At 36.7% G+C, this 24,838-nt stretch overlaps 2 protein-coding genes across 2 annotated transcripts in view; both read right to left on the bottom strand.

The window, feature by feature from the left end:
- Positions 1-3,815, bottom strand: part of LOC143859174 (TPR repeat-containing thioredoxin TDX-like) — a 7,064-nt gene extending 3,249 nt beyond the window's left edge. The window contains exons 1-3 of the mRNA XM_077369867.1: positions 3,681-3,815; positions 3,160-3,282; positions 2,909-3,046 (exon numbers count right to left, since the gene is read on the bottom strand). Coding sequence (XP_077225982.1) covers positions 2,909-3,046; positions 3,160-3,282; positions 3,681-3,800 — 381 coding nt within the window. The 5' untranslated portion in view covers positions 3,801-3,815. The remainder of the gene's footprint in view (positions 1-2,908; positions 3,047-3,159; positions 3,283-3,680) is intronic.
- LOC143847816 (putative AMP deaminase) lies at positions 3,815-24,838 on the bottom strand. Its single transcript, XM_077356592.1, has 20 exons — positions 24,060-24,838; positions 23,055-23,221; positions 22,287-22,497; positions 18,435-18,613; positions 18,238-18,289; positions 17,958-18,085; positions 17,491-17,670; positions 15,496-15,563; positions 15,268-15,410; positions 10,812-10,873; positions 10,199-10,312; positions 8,541-8,681; positions 8,183-8,335; positions 7,023-7,076; positions 6,806-6,916; positions 6,482-6,655; positions 6,111-6,191; positions 5,677-5,775; positions 5,507-5,595; positions 3,815-3,863 (listed from the first exon to the last, which is right to left on the bottom strand). The coding sequence occupies exons 1-19, from the start codon at positions 24,682-24,684 to the stop codon at positions 5,527-5,529; spliced, it is 2,811 nt and encodes a 936-aa protein (XP_077212707.1). The 5' UTR covers positions 24,685-24,838; the 3' UTR covers positions 3,815-3,863; positions 5,507-5,526.

The following is a 24,838-nucleotide window of genomic DNA, read 5'->3' as shown; positions in this document are numbered from 1 at the left end:
TTACATTTGAAGTTTTGGATCCACAAAGGATTGAGTAAACGTGCTAGTGTTATTGGTAGGCCTTATTCATGGGCTCAACCACAACTAAAGCTTCCCGACTCCTCTACGCTCGAGTTTGTGTAGAGATCACTGCTGAGAGTCCTCCCTGAAGAAATCGAAATTGGAAACCCAGTGCCTGTACAACCTGCAAAGATTTCAGTCATACTACTGAAGGATGCCCCCAACGCCCAAACAAGACACCGGCCCTATTGCAGAAGAAACAAGAATGGGTTGAAAAAAAGAAAGAAATTGAATCCTACAAGTGAAGGAACATATCTGGCCCAGAGAGACAATATCTCTCAAGCTCCTTGTCAGATTGGTGATACCCCCCCAAAAGCCCTCAGAAAAACAAAGGTACAAATACTCCTCCGTATCCAAGACCCTCCTAGCAGAGAATCCATTCAACATTCTTCAGGACCTGGATTCAGAAGCCATCCAAAACCATGATAATCAAGACTCAGATGCAAAGACAGATGATGAAGAGAGTGAGGACACTGGAACAGAGGACGACTCCGACCCTGAAGAGGTTTCCTCCTCCTTAGAATCTTCCTTAGAAAAGGAGGACGATCCAACAAGCACAAAAGGTCCAAGGGATCTCACAAAAAGAAGGTATACTGGGCGGATGAATGCAATCAAGTCTACCTGATCCTAGCCGAGCATGAGGATAGCAGTGAAGAAGAGAATCCAGAACTTGAGAAATCAAATGAATCAGGGAAGGAAGTTCACAAGAAAAATTGGCTAAGACGCTCACTAAGAGCCCATCATACCCCTATCAAATTAGTTGATTATGTAATTCACAACCATTGGGCATTTAGATATCTTAGGCTTAGTGTCTATCGCTCATATGTGTTGAGCCTTGATCCCCCCCCGCGCCCCCGCCGCCGCATGTTCCGAGTTAGGGATGGTTTTGTGTTTTATTGTATCATCTTTCTCTTTTTTAATAAATCGGAGTCCCCGTCAAAGCCTGGCTTACCCAAAAAAAAAAGGTATACACCTATTATATATAACCATTATTTGCATAAGATGTAGCAGAATCTATTACTACATGCATATCTATCACTATATAGCAGAATCTATTACCACACGTATGAGATTGGTGTTGGAAGATATTTAAGATGAAAAAGTGGAAAAAGGTGTGGAAACGATGTTTCCTTTTCGGGAACCCTCTAACAAATTTTTTTTGCGCAGAACAAAAACTGATAAAGTTTAGGTACCATTTCACTTGGAGTAGCTAGGGTTTCTCCTCTGTAATTTTTTTCCCTGTTATTTATTGTTGCCATTGTTGAAATGAAGAATATCATTCCCGTTGATGTAAGCTTTCGCCAAACCACGCTAAATCTGATGTCTCTTGTTGTGGTTGCATTTGCTTCTTCCTCTGTTTCTCTTTCTTCTATTTCCACTACATTTCTCTATTTATCTGCAGCTATTTTCTTCTCTGCTGGGCTGTTTTTATTCTAACATCTGGCATCAGAGCAGCAGGTTTTGTTATTGGTGTAGAGGAGTTTTCTTTTATCGTAGATTGATCCCTAATGGCTCGAAAGAGTGCAACCAAGTTCGATATTCCAAATATTCTAGAGTTTGATGGCACAAACTTTGCATTGTAGAAGCTGAAGATGCATGCTGAGGTAGTCAAGAATGGTTGTTCTGTTGCTCTTTCGGGGAAGAGAAGAAACCAACAGAGATGAAAGACGAGGAGTTTGATGAGAAGGATTAAGTAGCATATGCAGATTTGCTTCTTGCCTTTGACAACATTGTTGAAAAAAGAAACCCTTATAAGCTAACTTAAGACCTAAGAAATTAATCTCATTCGTCCATCTAAAGTAACCTAGATAAAAGCTAAAAAACAAGATTAACCCAAAAATAGAAATCCCGTAATAGACATGTATCACATCCAAGTCTACATCATGTGATTATGGGTTGGCTAGATAGGTAATCAAATTTTTTTTGTAACGGATGCTCTCGCTGTAAGTTAAGGGGAGGCATGTAGCCATCGCCGTAAGAAGGATGCAGAGGATTGTATTACTTATTTTGGTGCATTCGGATTGTAGAAATTACAAATTGGAATCAGCATCATAGTTCAATTCAGTCTGATTCTTGCATTTGGTTCAAATAATGAATGGAACTAAGGGTGGAATAGGTGGAAGAATTTATGGCGCTGCAGGAGGTAGTATTCTGATTCTAACAGAATCAGAATGAGGATGTCAATTCTGATTCATGATTCTAACAATCCAAGCGCACTCTTTAGGTTCTAGGTCACGAGTCATCTTGGTGTGTTAAGATGGGATGAATGGTCAATTATCTATGTCAAATCAGTGATACCATTGGCACGTATACATGCTCTCTTATTTCAATAATGGCACTCCTCTCTTTACTTCGTATTCTATTCAGCTATTATTCATTATATGATTTCTCTATTAGTAGATGCTCTCAACAGGCAATCATATGATGCAAGAGTTTTTATATGATGGCCGACCGGGTAATTTACAAGCGCTAGGTGTGTTTTGACCAGAGCAAAAATCAAGGGCCAGGTGGTTTGCCAGGCCCTACCACCTAGCTCTTGCTATTTTGAGCATCATATAAATTCTCATGATTCATATCAGAATATTGATTCGTAAAAGTAGCAGTAAAACATGGGAGCCCATGTATTATTCCATAGAGCTAACTGTGATAACAAGCTCGACGACAACAACTAAAAGCAACCAAAATAAGAGAATCTAAAAAAACCAAAGACAGCAAAGGTATCAACAACCCTTTGTCATCATCACCATCGTCATCAAGTCAATGATGATTTGATTACACATTAGACATAGAAAGCAGACTCAATCAAACTAGAGACAACCCTAATAAAGTTAGTGAGACGACTATTCTATTTCTCATCTTTCATGTATTTTTCAATCATCTTCTTGAGATCCTCTTTCTTGGCTCCCACCACCCTATCCACCACCTCTCCTTTCTTCACTAAAACGAACGTTGGCATTGCCTCCACTCCCCATTCCTGAGCGACTTCCTACCATCCAATAAAGAGAAGTTTAAGCTATAAAAATGAAGGTGGGGATCCAATATAAAAACAGGGGTGTAAAAACAATCTCATTCTGCCAGATTAAAGGGGAGTGTGCATACCATGAGCTCATCTACATCAATCTTCACAAACACCACATCAGCAAAAATCTTAGCAAATTCCTCCAAAACTGGTTCCATGAATCGACAAGGCCCGCACCACGAAGCCGTGAAATCGATCACCATCTTAATCAAAATTCAATCATTCTCGTTAATAAGAAGCAAAATCTAGAAAACCCTAATCATTCTCATTGATTAGAACCAAAACCCAGAAAACCCACATCATTCTCGTTGATTAGAAGTAAAATCCAGAAAACCCACATCATTCTCATTGATTAGAACTAAAATCCAGAAAACCCACATTTTTTCTCATTGATTAGAACCAAAATTCAGAAAACTCAAATCATTATCGTTGATTAGAACTAAGATTTAGCAAAACCCAGATCATTCTCATTGATCAGAACTAAAATTCAGAAAAAAAAAAAAAAAAAACCCCACAACATTTTCGTTTAATAGAAGCAAAACCCAGAAAAAATAACAAACCAGATCATCAAATTAAGATAGATAGAGAGAATGAGATTAACCAGTTGGGTAGAGTTCTTGGCAGAATTGAGGTGGATTTTCCAGCGTGCGGCTGAGTGGAATGAGAGAATGGGAGATGGTTCCGTGTCATTAGCATTGGTAGTAGATTGAGAGGAACCCATTTGTTTTTCTTCCTTTAACTTTAATCGAGATTAGATCGATCTGAACCTCTTTCTCTCTTATCTCTGCAATACAAGTATGGAGAAAGGGTAGGCTTTTTATAGCCATTCAACAAAAGAAAGAGAAGCAGATGCTAACCGATGATGTAACGTCAACGGTGACTTTACTTAATTTACTATTAGGAGACATTAGGAATATGTTTAGTTAATTAATTAGGGCGGCCATCCCCTTTTTATGGGAAAATGATATCCGCACAACTGTTTTTTTTTTTTTTTATAATTTCACTAACTCATCTTGTTTTTTAGTATTTAAAGAGCTGTCAAAAGTTATTACAGTTCCAAAAAAGCTCTCAACAGCCAATTTAAAAAGAAAAGACAATGTGGGCTTGTGCAATTATTAAAACATGGTTGGTTTGATATCATTTCCCTTTTTCATGTAGGAAAAATGCTTACAAGAAAGTCACTTTTATGCTCCTTCCTAAAAGACAATTATTGAGCCCTAGTTTCGCCTGTTAACGATGATCGGAACCGTTGATCAGAATTGCGACCTTAGGGTCGCCAAATTCCATCTAGAAAATCTTGATCGGATCATCCTGTGCCCTTGATCTATCAAGCCTCAATTAGGGTTCCTAGGCCGTTGGATCACGGGGCTTATGTTATTCCACTAAGCATTGGTGTAATCTTAGAGTTGAACTGAAGCAATTTTAGGCCGTTGAATGGGGATTGATTCTCATTTTATTTTTTTGCTTTCAATTGTCAATGAAGATAACATGCGCAATGAGCGAATGTGATTCGTACGAAAAACATAGTGCTTTTTTTTATGACTAAGTTTTTATGAGGTAAAAATAGCAACCCAAGAATCTAGAGCTTAAATTGTTCTTTATTTATAAATAAGATTATTTTAATTTAATCTGATGCGTGAATCGAACATTAAGCCTACTTTGAAAACCATTAACTAAGAAAGGTATACGAATACGACTATTCTAACCATTAATTATATACGATTTTGACAATGTAGCTATTGTTTAAAGACAGTATAAATGATTTTTAAGATGGCTGTACTGAGTACAGCAATCAGGTCCATAAATGGTCTTTGATCCTACTCTTATCAGATGATTTTAGACCTTTGATCAAGTATTATGAAACAGACGTGATGTCTTTAAGCCATTGATTTAAGCCTCAATTTTGTGAATGAATCTACGTTTCCTGTGATTGCCCGCCAGATCAACGGTCTGGGTGTTACGAACCTGGGTCACTTCGCAACATGATAGATCATTAAATCAAGGTCACTAAGGCTCTGTTCTTTCGACGTAAAATGGGAGAGAGAGTAAATGGCAGTCATCACATGGCTTTGTTTGAAAATGCAGAATTCGAGTCTGACATTTTGATCTACATGATACAACAAGCTTAACTGGTGAAAGAACATATAAACCATGCATCACATGCAATTCAAATGAAAAAATGCAAGTATAAATATGAATGTATGAAAAATGCAAGTCAAAATATGAATGTGTTTGTAGATTACTAAAACTAATGAACAAAATGGCTGTTTCAAATTGTATAGTAAATTGTATTGTAAAGCTCTACTACTATCATTTCACCTTTTTATGGCATAAAGATTAACTCCTATAGAATCATTAGAAGTAACTCTCAATTAAGTAGGAGAATTTTACAGCATAAAAGAAGCATTTTAAGTGCGACCAACCTACCTTCTCATGTCATGGTTTGTTCAGGGATCAATTTTCTCAGGAAACAAAGCTTTTCCCAAATAAATGAATTGCATCTCCTCTTTCCATGTCTGCAAAAGCTTCAAATAGTCATGCACCTTATTATAGTTGCTTCTTGGTAAGCATGCTTAGTATGAGCAGCAAAATGTTACCTCATGTCGAAAGGCGATTCTCATATGAGGTATATTCGTTTTATGAACATCATTCCCTTCAGGGCCTCTCTTGAAATATTTGCTTCCCATCCAATGTGACTGCAGCCACTAACAAGAAACTTGGTCAAACTAAATAAAGAGGTGTACAAATTAAACTTTCCCATGAACGTACAAGGAAATGAGAGCTCATAGAATTTGAGTAAAATCCCAATTTATCATTATCAAATCCAAAACTAGAATCATTCATCATTTCTTTTGATAGAATCATTCATGACAAACCACATTTCAGCCAGAATTGTTCTTAATTAACCTAAAATTGCCAATGATGTGAATCAGTAGATAAACATTGATTTATTGAAAGGCCAAAATTAGAAACAAGAAGCAACTCAAAATGGCCCAAGATGACAGAAATGGGGGTCATCCATGTTTCCCACCTTTGCTGCATGTGAAAATCCGGATTGATAAACTGAATTCCTCGCTATTTCACAGAGATCACACGCAGTGAGCTTCCAGACCTGGAACAGCACATCATTTTAAGAGCCGTGACCTTGGACAATATGAGGAAATGAAATTAAAAAATAGGACCAGTTTGGGTAACAGGATCTCCCCAAATTGTGGCCCGCCTAAATCTCCATTGAACACGTGAACACATACAGTGAATGAAATCATTCAAGATTTGGGTCCCACCATGGATGGTGGGGGGCCTCCTCTTTGCCAGGTTTAATCACAGAACACATGTCATCTGTGCAATGGAGATTGAGGCAAGTGACAACTTAGGGCACCTGCCTTTTCCAATTTAACAAACCTGTGCTGCAACACTATATTCCTCCACTAGTGGTTCTTTGGTCAAATGGATTTGCAAAGGATCATCAGATGAGAGTGAAACATTAAGCCCACGTTGGAAGAACATGGGGAATGGGTTGCGATGATAATTCAAAAACAAAGAATTGTTGCTCAGTGGTGACATGGCCAATCCAATCTGAAAAACATCGTATGATGGTGACAGCTTCAATATAAAATGGGGAAGGGCATGGTGATTCAAAATAGAAATAAATGAAAAAGCATATTTGTATTTCTATGGTGACGAACACTATTCAAAAAAATAAAATAAAAATCTACGGTGATGAACCTGAGAAAGATAATACAAATACTGCAAGACGGGTGATTTCCTTAGATTAATCCCGTGAGAAATGTTATGGCATAAAAGGAAAGCAGCAGTCAAGTGGTCAATGTCACCAGCCTGCACAAATTGAATTCGGCAATACTTAAAACATGATATAAAAATTTCTGCAGCCAAATCAAACATGAAAACTATGAGAATCCTAGGCCAAAAACAAAAAAAATACCTCCCCACAATGCGGACGGAATTTGATTGTGAACAATCCTTTGGATTCACGAAGCTGCTAGCAAAATGGCAGGACACAGTCAACGAATATGAACTGGCAGAACACGGGTTTCAAAAAAATCATGACACTATAACCCAATAAAAAACAACAGAATTTATAACTGCAAGGACTTGATAGCAAAATACAATGGCAAATCCGGAGGGGCCTTCCTCAAGGTCAGTACAGTTCCAATATTTATGGAAATCAAGGATGTCTATAATAGTCAGGCACCTACTTATTACCAGTAAAAAGAATTGCTTAAAACGTTATTATTTTAAAAAACCAAGGACAAATTAGAGGCATCGATTACATAATGCAATGAATTAGACTTAACCCAACACTCAAAACACACATATGATGTCAAGTTGTTTATTATTAATTTGATTCACACAAGAAAACAAGTGTGACTAGTATAATATCTATTTATTTTTTATGGTGTCAAAATTATGCTTACAAATTTTCTATATAGATTCATACAGCGATTTTGATTGATGATGTAATATAATTTTCAAAACTGACTGAGAACCATTTTCAACCATCATCAATACGAAAGAAGTGATATGGGCATTCAAAATTCTTTGTGGTCTAAAAGTTGACTTTTGTTCAACTATTGTAGGCCAAAAAGGAGGGCACTATTCAAGGAACCCTTTGTCTCATCTAGTATGACGACAAAGTCTTGCAAGGTCTAGAGAGTCTGTTTTGCCTTTGAGAGTCCCTCAAGAGATTGGCTGTGACAAAGACTCTAATCCATAAAAGCAATTGGTACATAAACTTCACCGAGGCCCCACTGAGCTGCATTAGATAAATCTTAAGCAACTGAGAGAAGAGTCATTGTAGACATCTAACTAGAATTTGGTGTCAGAAGTGAATCCTCTTTTTAATTTAAAGAGTCTATTTCTATAAGTATCTTTTTCTCCACAAGATTTGTCTTTTTGTAGGTTAGATGCATGGAGAAAATCGCAGGGATCTGTCAGATCCTGAGCAAGACTTTGAATAAGATCGAATTAAACTTTCCTTTTAAGCAACTAATGTTAAGACAGGTTAATAACCAGAAATATTAAGATTAAAACAAAGTTTGTAATTTTAGTATATGTAAAATGAAGAGAAATGAAGAAGCAAACCTTGTTGAGTGTATACAAATTTGCATAGCAGTAATATGCATAATAGGAATATGCGGGATTAAATTCATTTATCCATTCACCCGGCTTTGGCATGTGCTTGGTTGGGCGCCTTTCGGGTTTACTTTCATCATCTACAATGTCAAAACCTACAACCTGAAAAGTGAAAATAGTAATCCCATCAAGAGCAACTAGTGACCAAGTTGCAAATAAACAACCTAATCAATGCATGGTTAAAATTAATGCAGGGGCCCTTACAAAAGCAATGAGAAGTTGAACATCTGTCTGACCACCATCCAAAGGATAAACTATTATTCTAATAAAATATAATATTTCTCAAATTATTAGGAAATGAACAGACCTGCTTCAGGAACATATGTAGATGAGGATGAGAATTTGGATTGACTGTGACTTCAAAAAGTGGAATAAACACATTATCTAAGATGTTTTGAAAGGATGTAACGATTCCCATTTTTCTGTACACATTGTATAACCTTGGTAGCTGAAAAACATGGAAGCAAATATTAGACATGAGTGAGCATTGCAGTAATTAATTCATAAGAACTAAGTTTATATAATTGAAGACCATGATCCAACAGGAAATACACCAAATTTAAAAATACAAAAACCGTAGATGAAACAGATCTTGTAAAGTAGGCAAGACTATAACATTGTGTGTGTGAAATAGTAAATTCAATTTAATAATTGCCAATAGCCCACATAATAGAATTGCATGGATTTAATAAAAGTGACCATGTTCTGATCCACATACTTTTATCATTTCCCAAGGACCTCCATTAAATTTAACACGAGTCACATGTTAATTTCCAGGAGCCAGAGGTTATTTAATAATTGCCTATAACATGTCAGTGGTGTGTGGAAGAAATTATAGATAAATATTTTTTTTTTCAGACAATAGCATGACAGCTCAATCATAAAGCAAGTGTTGGGAACAATTCATAGTTCCATCCCATTTTGGTCTTCATAGCTCTTACAACCATAACCTAGCTATTGACCATAGGGATGTTCAAAGGCCCCATAACCAAGACGGTTGAAGTTTAATTTACATGGTAGCAATAAGGAAAACCTGGGACCAACCAGCCTTTGAAGTGTTTTCTCTAACCAGGAGCATCTTCTTATTTTCACCTATGCAAATTCAGTTGGCAATATGTACATGATTGATGCAGAAGTGCTGTTAGATCAAATAACACAAAAATGATCCGGATGAAGTCTCTGATGAAACTAAGGGTGGCCCCAAAACTCCATATGGACCATATCCCACTTGCTTTGAAGACATATCTAAGGAGAAGAATAAAAATAGATCAAAGAGGGGGTAACATCACCATGAGGTCCAGGACAAAAGCAAAGTGTCTACTCACGGTATGACAGCCAAGAAGATTGGGGTTTTTCTTTGACTTTCAGGAGATTTCTGAAGGGTTTCCTAAAGACAGTTCCGTAATTTTTGTTTCTAGGTTTAGACAGGGAAAGATTGCAGTCAGTTTGATAACGGACAAGTGACATCGCTTCTTCAGTCTGAACCAAGGAATCTGTTACATATGATGCAAAATGAATCTTGTTCTATTGTTGACCAGAGATTTCTATATGAAAAATATGAATCAGAGTTTGAGGAAGGGGAAGGGGAAGGAGGAGCCCTCGGCCATTACAGATAGAGGAGGATTTATTCAATCACATAGTTTGGGCTCCTAGAATATGGCAACCATATAGATTATTGAGCTGGAAAAGTAGAGTTTGGGTGAGAAAGTTCAGTGAATCCAGACTCAGCAATTTGCATTTGGGACCGATATATTTAAAAAAAGATCCCCCAACTCCCTGAGTCATTGTTCAGTATTTCAACCAATTGAGAGCTCACCATTTATAACTATTTGATCTGTTAAGAAATTTAGTAGTAAGAACAAATAACCTACTGTGAAATATAAAGATTATAAAAGGATAGATAAGCAAGTCAATTCATGTATTGATGAATATATAGTTAATAAAAGACTAAGAAGACGTACCAACCTGAATTAACCAAACAGCATTTTCACTATAAATGTTATTGTTAACGAACCAGCTTGCCAACTGGTCCCATTCACTTTGTTTCCTTCCATAGATAGAAACCCTATACTCGGCCATCTGTAGTAACAGAAAAATGGTGAAAATGCATATACAAGAAACCTTCAAAAGCCAGATGCATAATAATTCTTGAATAGAAGTCGGAATGGCATATTACCGGGATCTGTCACAGTAATGTGTCAAATAACTATTTCAGATCAGATGCACATCGAACATTGAAATGCAATTATTGTTAGAGTTAAACATGATTCTGTTGCGATTTAGATCTCTTAATCATTGGTTATGATTCTGATTAATGACAAGGTTAGAAGTAGTTTCACACTGCACTTGTATACATGCTGTTTATTGTTAGTAGTTATCCTTTAGTAAATGGGTGTTCCATTAAATTCACCAACTAAGGCTATTTTTAGAAGTTGTTGGTTTAATAAAAATTAATGGAATCAACTTTGATTCTTATATCCATTCATTTAAATGGGTGGGACATACAAATGCACATCTAATAATAAAACAAAAGAAATAAAGAAAACAAGAAAATTTCAAACACAATGAAATGCCAAACCTGGTATTTGCTCGTGTCTAGATCAGATAAGACTTCTTTTGTTAACTCTGCCAAAAAACGACCTGAAATGTTCATTTGAACAACAAAAGAAAATAATTGGTTTAGCACGGACTGCAAGTCAGACAAAATAAGAGAATGGATAAACCCAAAAACAACCAGTTCCATAGCAATATATCCTAATGCAAATCAACTGATGAGGAGTTCCATTGATGTTGAAATTCTTGGAGTTCCATCGATTTTGAAAATAATGACTAGGTAGGGTTGTCTTAGTTTTTTCCCCTTTTTATTGATTTTTTGTCATTTTTTCAATTTTTTCACACTCCCCCCTCGCTTCCCTTCATGCTTCCTTGTCGTTCCCTTTACGCTACCCCAAACCTTTATGCCTGTCCACTTTCAGCCTTCCCCAGAATGAAACATGTTGGGTGCAAATGGGCCTTTGTTGTGATGCATCGATCCGATGGCACTGTTGAGAAGTATAAGGCGTGCCTATCAGGGCCCAGCCCAGATGTATCGCCTTGTTGAGAAGTATACTCTTGTTTTCAAAGTTAATGCAAAAGAAAAGAAGCAATGTAATAGAATTGACAAAGAACTGGTGTGGATTGGTTTGAAGTGCACAAACTATGGTAAGCCCAATAAAAGACATGAAAGATGTTGAGTAGCCTAAAGGTGGTAGGGATTATACTTTCACTTCTGCGATTACTATTGGAAAGGTTCTTCTCATGTTTTTGATTTATCATTTGATTCTTACACGTCGACTACCTGCCGAAATATTGTCCAGGTTTCTCAGGAAGATCATAATGAGCTGATTCAACAAAAGAATAGAACCAGGACAGCCACTTCTTCCATTGGTAGACACTGGATCCAGTACAGGTACCTCAACTTTTCATGTTTCTACTCATTCTCCTATTCATTCCTGGATTATTTATGGGAAGACAGAGTACAGACCATATGAAAACTATCTAACCTTTCACTTTTATCTATAGATAGTTCAAGAAAAATTGACTAGCAGATGGTTCTTTTTCTTCCATGTTTGGGAAAGGACTATTGGAAGGTAGAAGACTTGCTAATTGACATTTGAGGAAGCGAGCTAACACTTATAACAGTAGCCTTGTTAATTGACATTTGACGAAGATAGTTAACACTTTCAACAGAAGGCTTGCTAATTGGACATTTGACGAGATGAGTTAACAGCTTCAACAGACATGAAGGATAAAGGTGGTGATAATAGAAATGGTTGTATGACTCGATACAGGCATGTTCGACCTAACACTCGAAGTTTCGAAGTGTCTGGACGTAAATGACATTTGTAATACTTAAAAGATTGACCTTCCTCATTCTGATTAGATATTTTTCCAATATTTTTTGCCACATCCACAACATGGTCAACCAGAACCCCAAGGGCATGGCTGTCGAGAATGAGAAGTTAAGACCTTTAATTCATGGTCTAGACTCCCGAGGCACAGTACACCATAAAAAAAATAGCATGACTTTTAATCAAAAGAAGATTTGGCTCAAGAAGCTACAGAAGAAGGTTATGGCTTAATAGTATTCTATGAATTATTTGTAAATTGTAATCACTTGTGCTTTGGACAAAGACGTGAAATCATTTCTTCGATGATCAGTTGGTGGAGAACATAAACCGCCCTAAAATGATTTTATACTTACTGAGATGTTCAATGGCTTATAAGACAGCTGAAGGGACAGTAAAATACCTACCAAGTTGAAGGGGAGGTTTTATAAGACAACTATGAGGTCAGCCATGCTGTATGGCTCAGAATGTTGGGCCACCAAGAAGCAGCATGTGCATAAGATGAGTGTAGTGGAGATGCAAATGCTTAGATGGATGTGCGGCCGCACAAGGTTGGATAGAATTAAAAATAAAGACATCCGTAAAAGATGGGGGCGGCACCAATTGAGGAGAAGATGAAAAAGCACCGCTTAGGATGGTTTGGGCATATCCAACATAGGCCTTTGGATGCTCCAGTGAGAAGAAGTGACTCGTGCCAAGTTGATGGAGTAAAATGAGATAGGGCAGACCGAAAACAACTTGGGTAGAAACAGTGAGGAAAGACTTGATGGCTAGGAACATGACAGAGAACATGACCTTGGATAGGAGATAAGGGAAGAAAATGATCCATGTAGACGAACCCAACTAGTGTCAGGATTAGACTTGGTCAATTTGAGCCACGTAGATCCTTTCACCTTCTTCATGAAAATTTTCTAAAGGATTCATTAGCCGACCCCAACTACTTTGGGACAAAGGCTTAGTTGAGTTGAGTTGAGTTGAGTTGAGATGTTCAATGGATTCTTTTTTGTTTTTCGAAATGACAGAAGAGACGACCATGGTTTAAATTTCTATGGAAACCGAAAAGAAATAACCGAAATGTTTATGTTTCCTTCCCCACCAAAATGCATAAAGAAACCTAAGCGTATATGGAAACCAAAATCGCAAGGGTATTAGTGGTTACTATATCAGTATGTGTTACATAATTATATTTATATGAATTGCTAGTGAAATGTGGTGTATGTATGTATAAATATGAATGCGATAAGATGGTTGCAAGGAAGCGAGACTCATCCATGGCGGTTTGCGCGGTCAATTGACGAGATCTCGGATCGAGTGGTGGGATCCTCCGTTTCATTTCATCATGTAAGAAGATCAGCTAATAGTGAGGCCGATAGATTAGCTCAGGAGATGGTCTCTATGGCGGATTGGGAAGTTTTCGACTTTCTCCCTCCTTGATTGATTTTTTCTTCTTTTATGGTTTTTTCTTTGTTTGTATGTTCGGTTCGGTCTCCTCGGTAGTTGGGGTTCTTCCCTGCTGTGTATGTTTAGTTTCTTGATTAATTTAATTCTTTATTATTCAAAAAATGTGTTTATGTATAAATATTTATATAAATTAAAAGTGAAATGGGGTGGGTTCACTACTCTTGTGAGGACCACTTCAGACATTATTGAACTGTACCAAGAAAAGTAAGTCAAATCTCTTTTGTTGGAAGAGGCATAATCATAATTGAGCGTTATTATTTCTATGTATTTGTTCCATCAGTAGTTGTTTCAATAAAATGTTCTCTGAAAGTGCAAGAAGGATCCAATAAAGCTTCCCATTATATCTTTCTCCAAATCCAGTAGCACATGCCCTTTCTGATAAATGACGCTTAAACTATCAAAGTTTGAAGGTTACCGGAGGATGTTCATGTAGATGTCATCTTCCAAGAAGAAATGAATGGGAAAAGATAAGATATCTAAGTAAAACTGGGTTGGTCATGGATGCGGGAAAGGGTAAAAAGATCGTTAAGATTATGTTGAAGGGTCACCATGTAACCGTAGAACTTGTAACATCATATAGATAGGGGATTGTTAAACCTTTGTGTTCACTTTTCTGCCAAGCTGGAAAGCAATCGAGATTCATTTACATGTAAAATGAATTGCATTGTGACATGGATTACAGGTGAATTGAGATGTTTTGATAATTAGGACGTGAGTATATTGCAATTGAAAGAAGAGAAGAACAAAAATAGCAAAAAAATTGTGAAGAACAGACAAGAAACAAAAGATAAAAGTGAGAAGAAAATGGATCTGGAGCTGGACCACCACAAAGATTAAGATGGGCTAGTGGAGCACACGAAAGGGGATATAGATCTAAGTCTCTTTTCTTCTTTTTCCATGTCAATGCAGGAGAAGGGCATCGATCTACCCAAAAATTATTCTGAAAATATTTGACAGATGAAACATTTTTCTATATCTTATTCCATAAAGAAAATCTACAGACCCACGTTCAGGAAAATTTTCAACCTTTCAACTTTATACAATTTTATAGGATCTCAGGTTTCTTCAAATCAAGCTTGCTCTGATGGCATGTTAAAACTAAATATTAAATTCTCGCTGATATGGAATTTACATATGGAAAAGAAACCAAGAGGGATATATGATCAAAATACATATTAAATTCTTGTTGACATGGAAATATGGGGGGAAAAAACCAAGAGAGGGTTATATGATAAAAAAAACCCGGACGGGGTTGGCACGTTGGCTAGTGTCGTGGGTTTGCTCCCCATGACGCGAGTTGGAGTCCCCTCGGAGTTACCCGATGCGCGTGGTTTACAGGTGATTGCGTGCATCCATAGGGATTAGTCCTGCCCTAAAATGGGGTGGGGATACCCTATGTCATAAAAAAATGATCAAAATACCCTAAAACAAAAAACTCTACTGAAGATAAAATATTTATCGTAGTAAGATTATATAATGCATATATGCCTGAAGAAATAATATGAAGCAGTCAGATAAAAAATGATGAGAAATGCATTGATAAATCAAACTTATGTTGCACTTTCTCATTTCCCAGTATTGTGAATTGTCAACTCTTGAAAATAAGGAATATATTGAGATTTCAAAACCTAAAAACTATAATTGATAATGCAATATTTCAAAACCACATCCTTCTATGGCCCAAACCTTGGATAAGATTCTCTTGCTTCAAGAAAATTTCTCTGAGTCTGCTCTGTCCACAAGGATTATACTTAAGATTGAATTTGTCGAACCGATGGAATATATTCTTATCCGCATGCACATCTAATAAATCAACGCTGAGGTCGTATCTGCCGATATCATCCCAAATAAAAAACAGAATAAGTTTTTCCTGTTAGATGATAGCAATGAAAATACAACAGCTGAGAAATTTACCCTGTCAAGTCCAAACTCTCAAAAACTTCCTTAAGGGTAAGATACTTTCCATCACGGAATATGACAACCTGTACGATGAAATCAATGGAGAGCATTATAAAGTAGCATCATCATTATTAGACATAAAGAAAGCATTTCCAAGGATTAAGTTTGGATACCTTCATGTTTATTGAACAGGGATAGGAATAGTTAAAAGGGTCAATTACTGTTACATGCTGCAAATTTGAAAAAATGACGAGAAAATGATGCTTTTTGAAAAAACACTAAGAAATGCTGTTTTATTAAAAGAAATGTTGCTAGGGACGAAAATACCCCTCAACTTACTTTAATCTTTCTCTTCTTGGTTTTACCGTTTTACTCTTTTACTTCCAGGCGATAGAAGTCTTCTTCTCCGGCGAAACATCTCATTTCTCTGGCAGCAGATGCTCCTTTGTCCTGAGGGATTCTGAGGATCAACAACTATGCCTTTCTTGAAAGCCAAGACCACCGATCTATCAGTGTTTATATCGTCATGTGAGCAGAGGAATAAAATAGAATGGGAAGATGAGAAGGAGAAATTGGATTATGGACATGTTGAGAAACCCCATTTGATAATTTTTTGTTGTGTTACTGTGGCTAATGGAAAACTCCACTACCTCTCTTAACTTCTAAACTTGTAAAAGAGATGCTATGGCAAAGTCATATGTTCATCATTTTCGTGCTATCCAATGGATATCAAATGATTAGTTATTTTCAGAGAGGACAAAATCTTTATGCTAGAATTTGTAGAACTACCCTGTTTTGATTGCTAGAGTGGTCGGTCCAAGGTAGGTGATGTTTACCACCGTCTGATATTTGAACGAGATCTACTTGACCGAAGGCAAAAAGAGTTCTGAGTGTTACTGGAATTAAAAATTTTAGTCGAAGCCAAAGAAAATTTGTCGAAGGGTTTCGAAATCTCCCCCTCTTCTTCTCAATGCAAAAACAGGTACTCGAAGCCAAAACAGGATATTCAAAGCTAAAATTTATTTGGTCGAAGCCAAAAATTACTTGGTCGAAGTGAAAAATGTGTTTCCTGTAACATTCGCCGTGGTGTTTTTCGCTTCGACTAAAATTTTTTAGGCTTCGAATAACTGGTTTTTTTGCTTCAACTAACATGTTTTTGGCTGCGACTAAAACTTTTGAATTCCAGTAACATTTGGAACTTTTTTCGTCTATAACTAATATATTTTAGCTTCGAGAAATATTTGTTGGCTTCGACTATCATTTTTTTTTGCTTCGACTATCATTTTTTGGATTCGACTATCATTTTTGGCTTAGAGTAACTTTTTTTTTGGCTTCAACTAGCATTTTTTGGGCTTCGACTATCATTTTTGCCTAACTTACATTTTGTTTCGAGTGCCTTGCTTCTTATTTTGGCTTCGACTATCACTTTGTGGGTTTGAGCTATCGATTTTTTATTCGAGTTACATTTTTTTAGCTTCAAGTAACCTATTTTTTGGCTATGAATAACCCGTGCGAGTACCATTTTGGCTTCCACTACCCTTTTGCCTAGTGAAAGCTCTTTGGGCAACTGATTTTGGCTACGGCCACTAGAAAAGGGGAAATACTTACAAAGATAATGAGATTTTGGATATTTTGAGGAGGAAAAAGAAAATGAGAAAGGGGCGTCTCTAGAGAACTCTTTCTAACCTCTCAAGACAAATGAGCATATGCCGGAGAAATGAAGATGTTTCGCCGAAGAAGAAGGCTTCTATCGCCGGAGAAGAAGGCTTCTATCGCCGGAAAGATAAAGTGTAAAAACAAAGAAGAGAAAGATAAAGTAAGGTTAGGGGTATTTTCGTCCTAAAAAGTCATTTTTTTTAATCAAACAGCTTTTCTTAGAGTTTTTTCAAAAGTCAACATTTTCTCGTCATTTTTTCAAATGTCCAGCATGTAACAGTAAATAACCCTAGTTAAAACATAGGAAACTTTTTCAAGCTGAAAAAAAACAACAAAAAGAAATCCATAATATACCTCATCAGGTTCTTTTCTTAGTTTCGACTTTATGAAACGCAATAGATGCTTCTGATTCATGCATGCAGAGTGATGCACATGTGTATCAACCTTTCTAACATTGTAGAAATCGCGATGAGGTGCACTTTTCTGAGATAAAAATTCCCGGTCTGCATTTACTAACAAATGGAGACGGAATTTCTGCATGACATCCGGGTATGAGTATAATAAATCAACACTAAAAGAATGCATTCTAGTTGAAATTAAAAATAAAGGGAAATGTTGTCAGCACAACCATATTTTGATATTTGCACAAACTAAGTTGTCTTTTCTTCTCTAATTCGCTCGTGAGAGCTTTTTCGGGAAATGTAATAACCTTTTGACCGCTCTTTAAATACTAAAAGACGAGATGGTTTGTGAAAATAACAAAATATGGCTGTGCTGATATCATTTCCCAGAATAAAACATATAGAGTTTGAAAAAGCCACCTCCTCAAGAAAGCGTAATCGATGATGACATAAAGAACGGACATTTCCTAGAGATATAATTCTCAGTATATGATGCATATCAGTGAAGAATGTCGTTGAACTTGCAACTGGGTAAAGATCTTCCATTGCTGAAAGAACATTCAAAAAGAGCTAACTGCTTTTTATAAATTAAAATTAATTCACATTATGATAGGCCACAGCCCAGTAAAGTTTCATAGTAACAAAGAGTACATAACATGGCAATAAAAATTTCTGAATATAATAAAGTTACAATCCTTACCATCTTTGCTTGCATAAACATGTACAACTCCATCCTCCATCTTAAAATAATGCTGTTTTAAGAAAAAATAACAATATTAAACCAAGGCACCTGTAAATGTTGGTTTAATGTGACCGCATGAAATTTTGTTATTTTATACACAGCAGGAATAGATAATTAGGACAAGACTATCAATCAGTAATAAATAAACAACTTACTGATGTTGGTTCGACAAAGTGAAAATGAAATGGATTAGGGTTCAGCTTTGGCATATTTGATACTGTAACAGTTTCCTCCACCCATGCAACGATATTTTCCCTGTAGACATACTTTTCCCGCAGAACCAAACATTCTCGAATCATCATACATACTTCTTCATCTTCTCTACTCGGTGCCACTAAGACCGGTTTCAGAAATTTTGACATGGAAAGGAAATTGCTTCAGGAATTGGTTGGTAAAGGTATAGCAATCATTAAATGAAAAAGAAATTGGTCAGAAAAAAGTAATGTTTTCTCTTCAGATTTGAACTAGTAAAACTGTACCGGTTTTCTCAAAAAGTTGATAATTAATCAAGAACTATTATTTAAAAGAGAAAACGGTTCCTACACATATGTGTAGAGAGTTCTCTACACACTAGCTTAAAATACAGTGGGGGCCCACATTGTTTGGGTGATCCAAGCCATCCATTTTAAAGGCCCTCACATAGATAGGGTGTCTACAAAAAATCAGATCCTTAGGATCATCCCAACCCTACGATCTGTAGAGGTAAAATGGATGTCTTTAAACCTTCACAAATTAGTCCATTTTTTGCCTCCACAGTTCGAATGGTTAGGATGATCCTACGGATCTGATTTTTTATGGACACCCTATCTATGTGAGGGCCTTAAAAATGAATGGTTTGGATCACCAAAATATTGTGGCCCCCACTGAATTTTAAGCTAGTGTGTAGATAACTTATCTACACATATGTGTAGGAACCGTTTTCTCTATTTAAAAATATCAAATTTAAGGAAAAAAGAAGCAACAGAATGTAAGCATTACCCTTCATAGCCATATTTAGAAGGGAAGTTGCCCACTTGAGTTGTGAGACATGAAAGTGAAAAGGACATAATACCCAAACACAGATACAGTTGAGAGAAAGGGCAACAATGTAGCTCAATACATCTTAGACACATACAATACAATGTAAAACCACTTCCATATCAAATAGGACAACACAAAGCTAAATTTGTTGCTTTGAAGCTTCATATATAAACAAGGCAACACAGACAATGATAAAGTCGGAAACAAAGAGGCACCCAGTTCAGAGTTTCTAAGGGTAATGAGACTCTGATAAGTGTGGAAGGAAGCAGATGTATAGAGATGCCATCATAAGCGTACATGTAGGGTTTTTGGGCTTTTTTTTTGGTTTTTTTCTCTTTTCCCATTTGTAAGTCATTGAAGTCACGTAAGTGACTTAACGTATGTAGTGGGTCCACTCGTTATTTGTGCATAACATAAGTAAAATGGTTTGTGTTTCTCCTTACCCTACAAACACTTTCCTTCAACTTCACAATCCCTCATTTTTCTCCCTCTTCTTCTCTCCCTTCATCCCTGTTTCCATTCTTGCTTCTTTTGACTTCTTCCTCGTTAATCTAGTTGATGTTCTAGATTTATAACATGGCATCCGTGGGCACCTGATCCAGATCTAAATCAGATTTGGAGTCTTTTCCTTCTCTCGGGTATTGATGAGCACAATGGATGGCAATATGGATTATATGACAAAATTCAAAGGAACGTTCTATCCTTTATTTCATGCTACCTATGTTCTATTTGGGTGAGATCTTACTTCGATATTACCTACAGAAGAATAATGACCGCAACAAGCAGTCATAATGACAGCTCAAAATCCATGATCGCAACGGTTAATGGAAGAAACTTTTGGAATGGGCACAATCGGCTAGGATGTTTAGGCCCTATTCGTTTAAGATTATGACAACCAATAGTCAGTGCCAAACCGATTATTGGACTCAAAGTTAAACGTAATTTTGATTCCAATAATCAGTTTGGCACTCACAAGCTGTTGTCATTATCTTAAACGAACAGGGCCTTAGTTGTAGTTAAAGGCATGGTTTTAAATTTCGACCGAAATCCGAAATTTCGGACCGACACCGAAATCACCCAAAACCGAAACGGTCATTTATTTCGGCCGAAATTTTGGAATTTCGGTTGAAATTTCTGTTTTTCCTAAATTTGACCCAAAAAATCTGTTTTTTTTAATATTAATTTAATATTTCACCGAAATTTCGACCGAAATTTAATATTGAATAAAATATTGGTTTTGGGTTTTGTACCAGATTTTGACCGAAATTTCGAAATTTCGAAGAAAAAATAAAAAGGTCCGAAACCGGTACCGAAACCGAAATTTTAAACCTTGGTTAAAGCCTTAAAGGAACTTGGGTTACATAACCGAAAAGGTTAAAAAACCCAAAGAAGAATATTCATCCCACCATGTTTGGGAAAGTGAGAATCTCGCGATGGCTAGGCTCTTACATTCGATGGAGCAAAGTATCAGTAGAAATTTACCATTTTTGAAGTCTGTGAAGGATATATGGGACAAAGTAGCCTAAACCTATTCTCAAAGGGAGGATTTAGCATAGATTTAGCATTTGCATAGGGAGATCGCAGATATGCACCACAGTAATATATTTATAGAGGATTATTTCGAGCTTCTCGGACATAATGAGAGAAACTCAATTGTTATTATCTCATAGCCCCTACTCTTGAAGATATAAAGAAACAAACCAACCAACGAGGATTTTTGAATTTTTGGCTGGCTTGAACCCAAATCTAGAACTCCAGTAGGTTCAAGTGCTTGGGAAAGATGAGCTGCATTCCCTTAAAATCCGTCTATAATTATAGCTGAGGAGAAGCTATCTGAAAGCAACCCTGATGGGTATTGGTTCAGCGACAAATGCAGAGCATTCAACTCAAGCAGCGGAGTCTTAAGGCAATAAAGGAGGTGGCGTCCAGAGACATTGACGACTGATAGAGATTAAATAAGTGTGCTCATTGAGGGAAAAGAAAACATACAAGAAGAACGACGAGTGCACATATTCACCCAAAGATAAGAACGACGAGTGCCAACACAGCCACAGTTGAGGAGAAGAAGGCAACAACTAATCCTCAGACCACAGAAATATAAACATACCCAAGGGATATATGGCAATTAAGGATATAAGTGAAAACTTACTTAGTTCAAAGTGTCATTTAATACCTTTCCAATAAGGAGTCGTCGGGTATACCTGCTTATGTATTCTTTAATCATGTTTCCATTCAGTCTCAATCATTTACTTTCTGGAGCATTGACTTAGGACCTGCAGACCGCATGATGGCTTTCTATCTTTTGCTCCTATTTCTGGTGGGATTAAACTTGTAGATGGAACCTTTTTTTAAATTATCTGGAAAAGGAGTCTATCAATTGTCCTTTCAATTAAGTTTAATATGGTATTCATGTCCCGACTTTCCCTTCTAACTCTATATTTCTTAGTAGACTTACCAAGAAATTGAACTGGAGTGTAACTTTTTATCCCTCTCAGTGCAATTTACAGGACTTGAAAATGATGTAGGCGATTGGTGGTGGGCATGAGGTCAACAGAGTGTACCTGTTGAATACGAAGACTATCAACAACACAAAGTGTCATTCAGAGTCAGTCGATCATCTAAGTCAACTGTACTTGTGGCATTTTTCATTTAAGTCTTTGAAGTTGCAATTTGTGAATAAATTTAATACAAGTAGTGATTCGAAAATAAATTTTGAGACTTGTCAGTTTTCTCAAGATAGGTGGTTAATGCCACCAATATGCCACTAGTTTTGTTAAAATGCACCCTGCCTCCAAAGACAATGGATCCTATAAATTCAAATACACGAAGATTTCAAAAAAAAAAAAAAAACCATTTCAAAAAAATAAATTCAAATGTATGAAGATATCAGCATGCATGTTTCTTATGACTTGGAGAAAATATACATGAAATAGACCAAAGACGAATATCCAACAATTAAACTTTTCAAGCTAGGAATTTGGAAATACCGTGGCGTGTAGCTTTCAGTGGAATAAGAATGTTCTCAGGATCATTCCCCAAAATATCCACGGCATCAGGTTTTATTGCTTTCGTACCATGAAGATTTGTTGTAGTACATGACTTGCTAATATGCGATCCATATTTCTGATCCTGTCCAGAATTATCATTTGCTACTTCAAATGAAACATCCGACAAATCTTGAATGTTTGCATATGCATCCTAAAACACCAGAAAGGAAAAAAAAAAGGCAATCAGAATCATTCAATTTATATTGGCCTCTAATCATAAGGCTATTGTTCAAGCCTATGTACCAACAAAATTCCATTTCTTTGAAAAATTCCATTTCAGACACATTTTAGACCGGCATCAATGCAATTTTAAGACAATTTTAGTTCATCTTTTTGAATTTTTCTTCAATAATTTATACATTATTTTTGTAAGTCAATGCACCTCTGTTCATTTGGATATTTCTTACACATTTTTTTACTTTTCTGAAAGAATAAATCGTTTGGTATTCAAATAATAATAATAAGCCTTCACCATCAATTTCTAATAATATGGTCAGCCATGACATGCTGGACTAATATGGTCAGTGTGTCTGACACAACAACAAAAAAAATCCTTGTCCATGTTACATTGCTAGCACCATATTCAATGAGCAGCTAAAATGTAGTAAAATACAATTAGAAAAAGTATCACACAAGATAATAACGAGGCAAAACTATTCTGAAGATTATTTTCTCATATGGGCAACGAGTTGAAACAATTTTACATACATCGATGCTCGGATAGTTAGCTGGATCAGAATTTATGTTCCCATTTTCTAAACTGAAATGTCCTTCTCCTCCATTTACAGGTGCAGTTCCTTCATCATCAGAACCTTCTACACTGTCAAATGCATTCACCATTGGAGACTTGGGGATTGTCGGCCTACCAACGTTTCCTACAAAAATGTTAAACGGAATAAAACGGTCAGAGCTAAAGATAAAAGTAACGCACGCCATGATAAATAGTACAATTTTTTTAGATATCAAGAACAATCCATTCTTGATCAGAAAGCACTGTAAGGTGCTCTGTTTGACTCATCATCTGCTAAAAATTCAAAAAGAAGTGTAGCATGCATTCAATCACAATCTGATCTTCACGGGGCAGTGACAATATTCACCCCTAGAAAACCCTAACTATAAGTATTTGTTTGATACCAAATAAACTTCCTTCTTAATTAGTGTTACTAGTAAAAGCTATTGTCTTTGGGTATAAAAACGAAAGTTCCCTAAATCGTGACTAAGTGAACAAGCGGGATGTGATCCTCTCATGAGTTTTAAGTTCAGTTTTCTGTCCTGACAGCAGACATAAATCTATGTTAATTAGGACACCACAATCAAGGCCTGAAGAAAATAAAAACACGTCCACATTAAAAATGCAAAGCAGAAGTATTAGAAGTGAGAAACTCCAACATGAAGATGATGCCTGAAAGGCCTTCAATGAAAACCCAAATGTGCTGCTACTCATGCCAACAGTACTTAAAATTCTTCTACAGTTTGATTAAAGATTCTAGAAGTTGGAGTGGGTTATAAGGATATAATTCTCCTATTGTTTGTTGAGACCCGGGTAGAACTCACCCTTGAAAGCGTATAGTGTTTAGAATCTCCCACATCATCATCTGTTTTGAACTTCAAAAACCAAATTGAATGAAATGCTAATCTTAACCATTTACTTATTAACAAAAAAGAACCCACCATAAAAACCTAACTGAAGAGTAAGGTAAAAAAAAAAGATACCCTCTCTTTGGGGAGTCTGGAGTAGAGGAAGGCCAGGTGGAATCAAGTCAAGTCTACCAAAAGAAGAAGAAGAAGAAGAAGAGGGTTGACCATTCCTCATGGATCGATCCATCTTCTCTTTCTCTTCCATCCAATACCCAGAGAAAACAACATTGGGTAAAGAATTCGAAACCCTGTAGCAATAATTCTCGTCCTCGTTATCGGACCCGGACCCGGACCCAGACCCAGATAGACTCCGCTCCAACATTCTCCTATTAAAATCAAAATCATAACGAACATCTTCTTCTTCTTCCTCTTCCTCTTCCTCTTCCTCTTCCTCTTCTTGGTTTTTTAATGGCTTTTTGGAATCAGATGGGATTTTGCGAAGGTCAATTAGGCGTTCGAGAATCTCGTCGACTGAGCGTTTGTGAATGTAGAAGGCGGAAATGGCCATTAGAGAGGCACCCACGAGTGCTGCCATGGCGAGTTGCAGAGAATAAGGAGAAGGGGAATCCATTGCTCTGCCCTTTTTTTTGTGGTGGAGTGTGTATGTAGACTGTAGAGGGTTTCTCGCCCGTGACTCCGAATAAACACTTTCTTGGGAACAGTTTATATGGATTGGCGGGTTATTTTGCCTTTGTGGCATTCGCCCATTTGAAATGTAACAGATGTAACACCTAGTTGTGTTTTGCTTCACGTCATGAGAGCCCAAGACTTTTTATCTCCGGCCCTGTTTGTTTGGGATTTTGAGAATCTACTGGAAGTAACTATTTATTTGACTCAAAATTAAACAAAAAATT

Source organism: Tasmannia lanceolata, unplaced genomic scaffold (genome assembly GCF_043159265.1).
Source record: "Tasmannia lanceolata isolate RefF3 unplaced genomic scaffold, GAP_Taslan_0.1 ptg000003l, whole genome shotgun sequence".
In the NCBI taxonomy this organism is placed as follows: domain Eukaryota; kingdom Viridiplantae; phylum Streptophyta; class Magnoliopsida; order Canellales; family Winteraceae; genus Tasmannia; species Tasmannia lanceolata.
Note: the sequence above shows the minus strand (reverse complement) of the source record. Positions and strands in the feature narration are given on the sequence as shown.

Coding starts and splice junctions, on each gene's coding strand:
- LOC143847816 (XM_077356592.1), bottom strand. CDS start 24,684: ATGCCACAAAGGCAAAATAACCCGCCAATCCATATAAACTGTTCCCAA. Junction 15,564..17,490: donor TAAGAAAAGAACCTGATGAG/GTATATTATGGA, acceptor TTCATCGTACAG/GTTGTCATATTCCGTGATGG. Junction 10,313..10,811: donor TAGACACGAGCAAATACCAG/GTTTGGCATTTC, acceptor CTGTTACTACAG/ATGGCCGAGTATAGGGTTTC.